This window comes from Hypanus sabinus, chromosome 9 (assembly GCF_030144855.1).
Source record: "Hypanus sabinus isolate sHypSab1 chromosome 9, sHypSab1.hap1, whole genome shotgun sequence".
Taxonomy (NCBI): Eukaryota; Metazoa; Chordata; class Chondrichthyes; order Myliobatiformes; family Dasyatidae; genus Hypanus; species Hypanus sabinus.
Window position 1 is genome coordinate 166,722,369 of NC_082714.1, and position 13,286 is coordinate 166,735,654.

General features: G+C 42.0%; 1 protein-coding gene across 6 annotated transcripts in view; it reads left to right on the forward strand.

Moving 5' to 3' along the window:
* The window catches only part of chd6 (chromodomain helicase DNA binding protein 6), a 338,589-nt gene that overhangs the window by 26,201 nt on the left and 299,102 nt on the right, over positions 1 to 13,286 (forward strand). For all 6 annotated transcript variants that reach the window (XM_059981079.1, XM_059981076.1, XM_059981077.1 and 3 more), the window contains one exon: positions 7,455 to 7,511. In XM_059981079.1, the coding sequence (XP_059837062.1) occupies positions 7,485 to 7,511 (27 nt within the window). In that variant the 5' untranslated portion in view covers positions 7,455 to 7,484. The remainder of the gene's footprint in view (positions 1 to 7,454; positions 7,512 to 13,286) is intronic.

The window sequence follows — 13,286 nt, forward strand, 5'->3', positions numbered from 1 at the left end:
ACTCCATTCATAACTTGGCGTATCCCTCCATCCGGACAAGTGTCCGGATGGTTTCCAGCAGGTTCGTTTGGCACGGACTCCGCAAACAGGTCAGTGAACGGGCCAAAATGTGCATGCACTGCCAGACGGCCAAGGTGCAGCGGCACACCAAAGCCCCACTGCAGCAGTTCCATCCCGCCCACCGGCGTTTCGACCACATTCATATGGATATCGTGGGCCCCCTGCCAGTGTCGTGCGGAGCGCGGCACCTCCTGACTATCGTGGACCGGTTCACAAGATGTCCAGAGGCGGTCCGGCTCACCGACACCACCTCCGAATCTTGCGCCCGAGCCCTGATCGCTTTGGTGTACCGGCCCACATTACCTCTGACAGAGGCGCCCAGTTCACCTCCAGCCTGTGGTCAGCTATGGCCAGTCTTTTGGGGACTCAGCTGCACCACACCACTGCCTACCACCCACAGTCGAACGGGCTAGTGAAGAGTTTCCACCGTCACCTGAAGTCGGCCTTCATGGCCTGCCTGCGAGGAGCCAACTGGGCGGACGAGCATCCCTGGGTCCTACTCGGCATCCGCACAGCGCCCAAGGATGACCTGCATGCCTCGTCGGCCGAGTTGGTATACGGCGCGCCCCTGGTCGTCCCCGGGGAGTTCCTACCAGCCCCACAGGGGCAAGAGGAAGATCCCGCAGCAGTCCTGGGCAGACTACGCGAGAAGCTCGGTAACCTGGCCCCCATACCCACTTCACAGCACGGGCGGCACCCGACCTGCGTACCCAAAGACCTACAGAACTGTAAGTTTGTGTTTGTACGAAGGGGCGGGCATCGGCCACCGCTGCAGCGGCCATACGAGGGGCCGTTTATGGTGCTCCGGAACAACGGGTCCACGTTCGTGCTGGACGTTGGGGGGAAAGAGGAGGTTTTCACGGTGGACCGCCTCAAACCGGCACATGTGGACCTGGCGCAACCGGCCGAGTTTCCGGCACCTCGGCGCAGAGGCCGATCTCCTAAGCAGGTTCTGGCCCAGACTGTGGACATTGGGGGGTGTATCGCCGGTTCTGGGGTGGGGGGGGGTTATGTGGCGACCCATTTCCTGGCACATCCGAACCGGCTCACAATTAGATAGTCTATGGGGGTTTGCGAGCACAGAGCTTTGGAGCCTCTGCGCCATGGGGGGCAGGTTGAGGGAGGCTTAAAAGTGAGGCTAGGATTTCGAATAAAGTTTTTCCTTCGACTGCAATTACCGACTCCGTGTCGTAATTTTAGCGCTGCGTGTAGCACACCGCTACAGTGTCATATTAAAGTGGGGGGGGGTGAATACAATACTTAGGAATACTTAATCAGTTATTTTGTGTTTTATATTTGCAATTAATTTAGATCACTTTGTTGAAATCTGCTTTCACTTTTGACGTAAAGTAGTTGTTTTTTTGTTGATCAGTGTCAAAAAAGCCAAATTAAATCCACTGTGATTCAGTGTTGTAAGACAATAAAACATGAAAGCTTCCGGGGCAGGGGGTGAATACTTTGTATAGGCACTGTATTCCCACAACCCATGGATTCACTTTCAAGGACTCTTCATCTCATGATCTTGATGCATATTGTTTATTTATTACTATTATTTTCTTTCATATTTGCACAATTTGTTGCCTCTTTCACACTGGTTGAGCATCCAAGTTGGTGAGGTCTTTCATGGATTCTATTATGGTTATTATCCTATTATGGATTTATTCAGTATGCCTGCAAGAAAATGAATCTCCGGGTTGTATATGGTTACATATATGTACTTTGATAATAAATTTACTTAGAACTTTGAAGTGTAATTATGAAGAATGCATGGCAGTGCCTCTACTTAGGAGTTTGCGAAGATTTGGCATTACATCTAAAACTTTGACAAACTTCTGTAGATGTGTGCTGGAGAGTATATTGAGTGGCTGCTTCACAGCCAGATATGGAAACACCAATGTTCTTGAAAGGAAAATCCGACATAAAGTAGTGGGTACAGCCCAGTCCATCACCTGTAAAACACTCCCCACCAATGAGCACATCCACACAGAAGCAGCATCCATTGTTGTGCTCACTTCTCACTGCTGCCATGAGAAAAAAGACACAGGAGCCTCAGTACTCTCACCAACAAGTTCAGGAACAGTTACTATCCCTCAACCATCCGGCTCTTGAACCAGTGGGGATAACTTCATCTCAGCTTCACTCGCCCTATCATTGAACTGTTCCCAGAACCTATCGACTCACTTTTGAGGTCTCTTCATCTCATGTTCTTGATATTTATTTATTATTACCATTTCCTTTTTGTATTTGTTGTGTTTTGCACACTGGTTGTATGCCCACTTGGTGATCTTTCAGTTGAATTGACTTTATTACTTACATCTTTCATATACACGAGGAGTAAAAATCTTTACGTTATGTCTCTGTTTACATGTGCAATTTATAGTAATTTATAATTAATGGTATGTACAATAAGACAGTCAGTATAACATAGAAGTACATTTGTGTATAAATTAATCAGTCTGATGGCCTGGTGGAAGAAGCTGTCCCGGAGAATGTGGGTCCTGGCTTTTAGGCTGTGTTACTGTTTCCTGGATGGTAGCAGCTAGAACAGTTTGTGGTTGGGGTGACTTGGGTCCCCAATGATCCTTCGTGCCCTTTTTACACACCTGTCTGTATAAATGTCCTGAATAGCGGGAAGTTCACATCTACAGATGCGCTGGGCTGTCCGCACCACTCTCTGTGGAGTCCTGTGATTGAGAGAAGTACAGTTCCCATACCGGGCAGTGATACAGCCAGTCAGGATGTTCTCAATTGTGCCTCTGTAGAAAGTTTTTGGGATTTGAAGGTCCATACTGAACTTCTACATCTGTCTGAGGTGAAAAAGACGTGAGATCCTTGGTGATGTTTATGCTGAGGAACTTAAAGCTGTTCACCCTCTCAACCCCTGATCTATTGATGTCAGTAAGGGTTAGCCTGTCTCCATTCCTTCTGTGATCCACAACCAGCTCCTTTGTTTTTTTTCGACATTGAGGGAAAGGTTGTTTGCTTGACACAACTGTGTCAGAGTGATGACTTCTTCTCTGTAGGCTGCCTCAATATTTTTTTGAGATTAAGCCCATCAGTGTTGTGTTGTCAGCAAATTTACAGTGGCATGCAAAAGTTTGGGAACCCCCGGTCAAAATTTCTGTTACTGTGAATAGCTAAGTGAGTAAAAAATTATCTGATATCTAAAAGGCATAAAGTTAAAGAAGACACATTTCTTTAATATTTTAAGCAAGATTACTTTTTTATTTCCATCTTTTACAGTTTCAAAATAACAAAAAAGGAAAAGGACCTGAAGCAAAAGTTTGGGCACCCTGCATGGTCATTACTTAGTAACACCCCCTTTGGCAAGTCTCACAGCTTGTAAACACTTTCTGTAGCCAGCTAAGAGTCTTTCAATTCTTGTTTGGGGGATTTTCACCCATTCTTCCCTGCAAAAGGCTTCCAGTTCTGTGAGAATCTTGGGCTGTCTTGCATGCAGTGCTCTTTTGAGGTCTACCCACAGATTTTCGATGATGTTTAGGTCGGGGGACTGTGAGGGCCATGGCAAAACTTTCAGCTTGCTCCTCTTGAGGTAGTCCATTATGGATTTTAAGGTGTGTTTAGGATCATTATCCTGTTGTAGAAGCCATCCTCTTTTCATCTTCAGCTTTTTTACAGACGGTGTGATGTTTGCTTCCAGAATTTACTGGTATTTAATTGAGTTTGTTCTTCCCTCTAGCAGTGAAATGTTCCCCGCGCCACTGGCTGCAACTCAAGCCCAAAGCATGATCAATCCACACCTGTGCTTAACAGCTGGGGAGGTGTTCTTTTCATGAAATTCTGCACCCTTTTTTCTCCAAACATACCTTTGCTCATTGTGGCCAAAAAGTTCTATTTTAACTTTGTCAGTCTACAGGACTTGTTTCCAGAATACATCAGGCTTGTTTAGATGTTCCTTTGCAAACTCATGACGCTGAATTTTGTGGTGAGGACACAGGAAAGTTTTTCTTCTGATGACTCTTCCATGAAGGTCATATTTGTGCTGGTGTTGCTGCACAGTAGAGCAGTGCACCACCACTCCAGAGTCTGCTAAATCTTCCTGAAGGTCTTTTGCTGTCAAACAGGGGGTTTTGATTTGCCTTTCTAGCAATCCTACGAGCAGTTCTCTTGGTCTTCCAGACCTCAACTTGACCTGCACTGTTCCTGTTAACTGCCATTTCTTAGTTACATTATGAACTGAGGAAACAGCTAGCTGAAAACGCTTTGCTATCTTATAGCCTTCTGCTTTGTGGGCATCATTTATTTTAATTTTCAGAGTGCTAGGCAGCTGCTTAGAGGAGCCCATGGCTGCTGATTGTTGGGACAAGGTTTGAGGAGTCAGGGTATTTATAAAGCTTTGAAATTTGCATCACCTGGTCTTTCCTAATGATGACTGTGAACAAGCCATAGCCCTAACAAGCTAATTAAGGACTGAGACCTTGGTAAAAATTATCTGAGAGCTGAAATCTCTTGGGGTGCCCAAACTTTTGCATGGTGCTCCTTTCCTTTTTTTTCCACTCTAAAATTGTACAAAACAAAAATCATACACTAACCTTTTATGGCATTAGTGTATGAATGTAAAGCAAGCAAGTTTTGTTCTGATTGTACATGTTTTTTTTGTATTTGTAAAATGTTGAAAAGAATGTTTCATCTTTAACTTTATGACTTTTGGAGATCAGTTCATCTTCTATTCACTTAACTATTTAACAGCAACAGAAATTTTGACCAGGGGTGTCCAGACTTTTGCATGGCACTGTAATTAGCAGATTGGAGCTGTGGGTGGCGACACAGTCATGGATATGCAGAGAGTAAAGGAGGGGGCTTAGTACACAGCCCTGGGAGGCTCCTGTGTTGTGGGTCAGAGGGGCAGAGGTAAGGGAGCCCACTCTTACCACCTGCCAGCGATCTGACAGGAAGTCCAGGATCCAGCTACACAAGGCAGGGTGAAGGCTGAGGTCTCTGACCTTCTTGTCGAGCCTGGAGGGATTTATGGTGTTGAATGCTGAACAGTAGTACAAGAACAGCATTCTCATATAAGCATCTTTCTTCTCCAGAAGTGTAAGGATGGTGTGTAGATCAGTGGCTATTGTGTCATCTGTATCATTTGTGTCGGTAGGTGAATTGTAGGGGATCCAGTTTGGTGGTATCATGCTGCAGATGTAACCCTTGACCAGCCTCTCAAAGCATCTGTTATTGAGGTGAATGTGACAGGATGGCAGTTGTTCACACATGCTACCTTGGTCTTTTTAGGTACTGGAACAATGGTAGCAAGAGGGCACATTACACTGGGAGAGGGAGGGATTAAAAATGTCTGCAAGCACACCTGTCGATTGTGCCGTACACATCCTGAGTACTTGCCCTGGGATGCTGTCAGGTAGAGTAGTAAAATATAAACTGAAGTTAAGATAATGGTTGACACAGAAGTACAGCAAGCATTGAAAGCAGGTGCCTAAATTGGTTTCCTTTTATGGCATTAGTGTATGAATGTAAAGCAAGTAAGTTTTGTTCTGATTGTACATGTTTTTTTAGTATCTGTAAAAAACAGGACTTGGGAGAATCCATGGTTTTCTAAATGTGTACAGTGTAATTCTAAAGTAATTCTAAAGTACTTTAAAGTACTTTAATTCTAAAGTAATTCTAAATCCTTTATAAATGATAGTAAATAATGATAGTAATAATGTATAATAATGTAAACAATGATAGTAAATAATGTATAATCTGTGTTTGGACATGGTACTGGAATTCTGTTGAAATTTTGTCTGCAGTTCTAGGTACCAAATTTGGCGAACCTGCAGAGGACATTGGGATGAAGCTAGGAAAGTATTGTGTGCAGTTAGGTCTCCTAGCATGGCTCAGAAGTACTCACCTTTGAGGGTTATGGATTAATTCTGGAATGAGGAGGCTGTCCTTTGACCAGAGAATGAGTAGCTGATCCTGCATAGAGCTGATCTCACTTTGATGTATAAAATTCTGAGAAAGTTTCATGAAGTGGATGTTGAGAGACTGTTTCCTCAGAATGGAATATGGTCTTGGAATAATGGCTTAGCCAGTTAGGACTGAAGTGACACATTGCTTTGAATGTTGTTATTCTTTGAAATTCACTACCTGAAGAGTTGTCAGCAGTTTTCAGTGAATATTTTTTAAGGAAATCAAAGGATTTGGAGATATCCTGAGTGATGGTGTGGATACTGAAGGCAGAGCGGCATGGATGAATGATTCCTCCTAATTACATTACAAGCTACAGAAAGACTATAAGCTGAAAGCTAGTACATGTCTGAAGTTGGATGGACATTTTGGGTTGCAGTGGTTTATCGTATTCTTCAAATTACTTGTTGGATTCTTCTGTTGTGCTATAGTATGTACCAGAAAGGCTTGAATTTTCAATTAATCTTATAGCTCCAATTCTAACTGAATATTTAGTCATGAAGTCACATTCTACCCTGCCTGCCCATGCAGGCCATTAAATACTGATTCTGTTTTTCATTTCTCAGCCTTCTGTGCCATCGCATTTCAAGTGTTCATCCAAATACTTAAAATATTGTGAGAGTACCAGCTTTACTTATTTTAACAGCTTCTGATTTCCCCATCTTCACTATGGATGCCCAGTTTTTATACACCACCATCTTCCATTGGGAAAGTCTTAAAGCATTTTTAGAACAAAGATGCAATCAATTCCCTTCCACTAACAAACTTATCTAGCAGGCTGAACTTGTTCTTATCCAGAACAATTTCTCTTCAAATGGTCTGTTGTCCTCCTCTCTCTCCATCAGTCATCTCTGGCCTCTATTTCAGCACTCAATACTGGCCATCTCCCCTCTACTCGTAGTCCTAATACCAGGGTTCAACCTTTCCTTCCACAGGTGCGCTTGACCTCTATTAGATTGTTTGTTGTCTATTGACATACTTAGTCACCTTCTCTGTAAAACAAAAATTAGTTAAATTTGTTCATACAAGATGTCTCCTTATGACCACACTGACCACCCTTGTTCAGCCCTAGCCTCTCAGTGCAGACTAATCCTGCTCCTCAATGTGTTTCCTACTCATCGGCACGTCCCATCACTTTATTTCATTTTATTCACTGTTCTGTGATCCTTGGCCACCATCTGATTGATCTTCAGATATCTATGGTTGTCTGGCAAATGCTTCCTGCTTTCAATCTTTATTTCCTGCAGTCATAATATGTATTGTTAAGTATTGTAAATGGCTATGTCAATATTTTTATTCAATTCAGCTGTCAAGATGTGCTTGCATTATGGATTAGTGAAGCATACCATTTTAAATATGAATTTTAAATCATATCAAATATCATGAGACTTTACAAGTAATTATATATCTTTAAAATGCATACAATTTCATTACTGTTTGACACATATCTTGTGGCTTTATCATTACAGAAACTAAGCTGGCTGTCTGTACACTGGACCATGAAAATACAGAAGAAAGAGAAACCGGTGAGTGGCCAGCCATCATCAACCTTTAATGTAAACCTTCATCACGTGCCCTCTTCTAGTGGAGTACACACATTTCAGCTGATGTGCTTCTGCCTCCTGGTGCTATTTCCTCCACAGTTTCACTTGCACTTATTATGTGCTGTCTGCTGTCCAATACTAGTCTTCTTATGTGAACAAGTGTGAATTTCCTAGGTGGTGCCTCATAAGCACTCTGATCTGCTGCTCACCTGGATTCCCTGTATTGTATTTCTGACTGAGTGCTGCATTCTGAAAGCAGATAAGTCAACTGAATTTTTAATCATTTTTTTTTCCCCTTCACTTTTAAAGCTGGAGCAGTAAGATCAACCGTGGCACCCCACCTTCATTTGCTTGCATTAATCTACCTGCTTGTATCACCTACGATTGTATCCCTGGCAGGATATAAATTCAGTTGTAGACTTAAATGAAACTGGAGAAATTTCATTTTTTCAACTTATCAATTGGATATTTTTTCATATATTTCAAGGGGGAAACATATTGTAAGATCTTTAGGGAGTGAGAATAACTGCTTTTTCAAGGAGCTTGCATAGACCTGATGGCTGAATGGTCAGTGCTACACTCGTCAATGATTCAATAATTATCTGTGTGTTTAATTGCAGTTGTTGTCACGACTTTTGGTTTCCCATGGAAACAGCTTAGAGCAATCTCAGCGCAGGGTATGATGGGAGTAGCTGAGGTTGGCTGCACTAATGTGCAGTTCCTTTCTTGTCTGCCTGATGTGCTAGGCTGTCATATTGAATGTGTCATTTTTAAAACTTATTTACTTAAAGGGGAAATGGTTAAAAAATCTTGCAGGTTTATGTTGATAGGAATGTTTAACTTTGTAACAAAAACAAGGAAAGATTGTTTTTGAATGGTTATATGATGCAAAAGTAAAGTAATTCTAAATCCTTTATAAATTACTGTGTTTAGGGGACATTTATTGGAAGGGTTTCATGGATAACAAACTCCAGTTAATGTGGATGGACTGAAGATGCAGGGATTGCTATCACTGAAGCAGAAGAGGTTTAATTTGGATGTTAATTTAGGGCCAAAGGGCCTTTACTGTGCTGTAGTATTCTATTGTCTAGTGTTCAAAATTGTGAAGAGTTTTCTTTAAGTAAAGAGATGTCGTTGTCATTTGAAGTATGGTTGGTAACCAGAGGACTGTAAAACCATCTGCAGGAGAATTGGAGGATTTGGGAATTATGTGCAATTTAGAGGTGATGGACAATGGTTCAAAAGTTGCATTGAAGCAAAATTTGGTTGAACATTCAAAGATAAAACGTTAGAAGTGAGAAAGGGGAGGGAGAAAAATTGGAACGTGCAGTTGGCAGAAATGCATGAGGCACCAAAGGGCTTCCTTTGCTACATGATTTTGTGTAAGCATTTTATACTGCACGATCAGGTCTAGTGGCTTTGCAAAGTTAATTAATCTGAAGGGTGAACATCTTGTACAAAACAATGTAGTGACTGCTTAACTTTCTCATTAGTGCTGTTGGGTAACAGATTTCCACAACCTATAGATGTGGCTTAACTGCTCCAACTGTTTTCAAAAGTTTATAAAGTTATTTGCTTAGAAGCTTGTGAGAAGAAATAATGGAGGGGTCATATTTTATTAACCGTATAGAGACTGGAGAATGGTCATTGTAATACAGTTCCAGAAGCGAGAAAGCACGAGCCACCTAATTACCAACTGGTTAATTTAATAACAGTTGAGCAAACTATTTGAAAAGTCTAACTGGAAATGATGTAGATTAACCAAGGGCTGCTGTGCTTAATCAAGGAGAAGGGTCATTACTTAAGCCCATCACCCCTTCTGGGGCATAGGCTGTAGACGGCATCTCGCCATAGTTCTCTGTCCTAGGCCGGTCTTTTAGGCCGGGATGGGGTTGCGAGCTCCATGCCCTGCTTTTTCTTTTTGCATCTGGGCTTGGGACCATCCTTAGTGAGTTGACAAGTATCATCATCACCATCAGGTGCCATGCCCAGTTCAGCTTTGACTGCCATGGCCCACACACTCCTGTTTCAGATCAAGTGGATCAATTCATTGGTATTCATTTCTAGTTCTCTGGCTGCTGTCTCCTTCATCATTTGTCTTTGCCTTCCTCTTGCTTTCTTCCCTTCTATCTTTCCCATAATTACCGGGCATTCCAACTTCTCTTTCCTAATCACATGTACAATGAAGTTACGTTGCCTTTTCATGATTTCATACATTATTTCTCCTTTTGTGCTTGCTCTGTTTATGACATCCTCGTTAGATATTCATTTCATCCATGATATTCTTTGCATCCTCCTCAAAAACCACATCTCTGCTGCTTCAATTTGTTTCCTTATGTTACTAGATATTATCCAACATTCTGAACCATATAACATAACTGGACAAACGTAACATTTCAGTACTCTGAGGGGGGTTGTCATGCCTAGTTTAGTGTTGGTCAGTATGTTCTTCATTCTCGTAAAGATGTCTTTTGCCATCCCTATTCATCGTGACAAGGATCATGATGGACAAATATGCCCCCAATTTTCTAGTCAGCAGTGAAGTCAAGTGTATTGTCATTTAACTATAAACGTGTATACTACATATGTAACCACATAATGTATATAGAAATGAAACAACGTTTCTCCAAACCAGGGTGTAAAGCACAGTTGTACACATAATACATATTACACACAATAACTTGTGAAGGTAAGGATAAAATCTGTGGGTGAATTACACATAAATAACAAAGTGCAATAATATTAAATATTGCAAGGTATGGAACAGATTAACCAGTGACTCTGCAAATATATGCTAACATGAGAAAAATTGTTCTGCACTAAATTTTTATTTACCGTTAAACCTAGCTTACAGAGTACCTGTGCATTATATAGCAGCTTTGATATCAATATGATCCTTGAGCTTGATGGGTTTAACGAGATTTGAAATATCTTGTTCAAGTTGTAATAGCAAAAGCCTTGAGTCCCCATGCATAAGAACGTTCAAGTAGTTTCTGTTTTTCGTGAGTATGTAGTTAACTGCAATGAAGCCTCTTTTTGCAAGGTAGGAGGATGGAAATCAAAGAAACATTTTAAGCCCAGCCTCTTGACAGCCAATGCACTTCAGTATGAAGAAGCAAGCATTCAAACTCTTCATCATTATCTTGGCATAACTGGGGAAATATTCTTCTCTTTAATGGATGAACTTTAATTTTATTGATAGCAAGTGCTTGGAAAAAGTTGCTGGCTGCAAGATGTTGATGATGAATTACACAATGGATTGCAAACAGACTTGGAATTTTTTTTTTCAAAAGTGCATGGCGACCTGTCATATATGGTGCTCCATCTGTTGCACAAGAAATCATGTTCCTATTCAGAATACTTTTATCCTTAATTATACATTTTAACCTTGTTGTAGATTGATTATCTGTTGATATTTGTTTATAACTTTCTACAAAAGAGAATCTCTTCATGAACTTTTCCTTTTTTGATAAACTGTACATAAGCCATTAGCAATGCCTGTTGTCTTGCACAGCTGATGTATCCAGTTAACACACTCAAAATGCTGGAGTAACTCAGAACGCCAGACAGTATCTATGGAAAAAGAGTAAACAGTCAAGACTTTCATCTGGTTGTATTCCAAATTCTGCTTTTTGTAGCTCTGTGCATAGCTGATACTTGATGTCTTCACTCATTTTGTCAATACGACAAGCTACAGAGTTGTTACTCAGAGGCATTGATTTTAAGATACTGGTATCCATTTTGAGAACAATGATGAGCACTTCTGATACAGCAGACATTATTAATCTTTCACCAATTCAAGTCACTTTTATTGTCATTTCGACCATAACTGCTGGTACAGTACATAATAAAAATGAGACAACGTTTTTCAAGACCATGGTGTTACATGACACAGTACAAAAACTAGACTGAATTACATTTAAAAAAAACACACAGAGAAAGCTACACTAGACTACAGACCTACACAGGACTGTGTAAAGTGCACAAAAACAGTGCAGGCATTACAATAAATAATAAACAGGACAGTAGGGCAAGGTGTCATTCCAGGCTCTGGGTATTGAGGAGTCTGATAGCTTGGGGGAAGAAACTGTTACATAGTCTGGTCATGAGAGCCCAAATAATTTGGAGCCTTTTCCCAGATGGCAGGAGGGAGAAGAGATTGTATGAGGGGTGCATGGGGTCCTTCATAATGCTGTTTCCTTTGTGGATGCAGCGTGTAGTGTAAAGGTCTGTGTTGGCGGGAAGAGAGGTCTTCTCAATTGACCTCACTATCCGCTGCAGTGTCTTGCGATCCAAGGTGGTGCAATTTCTGAACCAGGCAGTGATGCAGCTGCTCAGGATGCTCTCAATACAACCCCTGTAGAATGTGATGAGGATGGGGGATAGGAGGTGGACTTTCCTCAGCCTTTGCAGAAAGTAGAGACGCTGCTGGGCTTTCTTTGCTATGGAGCTGGTGTTGAGGGACCAGGTGAGATTCTCCACCAGGTGAACACCAAGAAATGTGGTGCTGCTAATGATCTCTACTGAGAAGCCATTGATGTTCGGTGGGAAGTGGTTGCTTCGTGCCCTCCTGAAGTCAGCAAGCATCTCTTTTGTTCACATTCAGAGACAGGTTGTTGGCTCTGCACCAGTCCGTTAGCCACCGCACCTCCTCTCTGTAAGCTGACTCATCGTTCTTGCTAATGAGACTCACCACGGTCGTGTCATCAGCGAACTTGATGATGTGGTTCGAGCTGTGTGTTGCAGCACAGTCGTGGGTCAGCAGAGTGAACAACAGTGGACTGGGGGGGCTCCTGTGCTCAGTGTGATGGTGTTGGAGATGCTGCTCCCAATCTGGACTGACTTGAGGTCTCCCAGTCAGGAAGTCTAGGATCCGTTGCAGAGGGAGGTGTTCAGGCCCAGTAGGATCAGCCTTCCAGTGAGTTTCTGAGGGATGATTGTGTTGAATGCTGAACTGAAGTCTTTGAACAGCATCTGAACGTATGTGTCTTTTTTGTCCAGGTGGGTTAGGGCCAGGTGGAGGGTGGTGGCAATGACGTCATCTGTTGAGTGCTTGGGACGGTACGCAAACTGCAGGGGGTCCAGTGAGGGGGGCAGCGGGGTCTTGATATGCCTCATGACAAGCCTCTCAAAACACTTCATGATGATGAATTTAAGTGCAATTATATGAGGTTTTCCCATTTACTAACATTTTGGAAGTGTTATAAGGAGCAGAGGGACCACTATCAAGACCATTTTTAGCTTTCTTGGCGAGTGATGAGTGCGCAACGCCTTTCAAATGCTTCTTTCATCTTGTGGAACAGAGAAATACTATAAGTAGTCTTTTCAGGGTGTCTTTTACAGAAGTGTTCCTGCAATCTTGATGGTTTCATGGCTTCATTAGACAGTACAGTATTACAAATAAGACGCATGGAGGTGTTGCTGATCTGATGGGAATATAATAAATCATACTCCAGGTATGTAACATTGTATTGAACCAACTTCTGTAGTTTTTGTTTCTTAGCAGGTTTAGAATTCAAGGCTTCACTGCCATAAGACTTGTATAGTGCCATACATATTTATCTATCATTAACAGGGCTACATTAAAATAAAATATAAACACAAACTGAGAATGCCTATTGGATGTTGATGATGGTAGAGAGTTAACATGGATGGAATGATGGTAGTGATATGGTTTGGTTGGTAAGGTTGGATGATATTGCTGAGTTTAAGATGCATTGTGATGATGAGTGCTCTTCACCTGCAGAGCTATGGTTC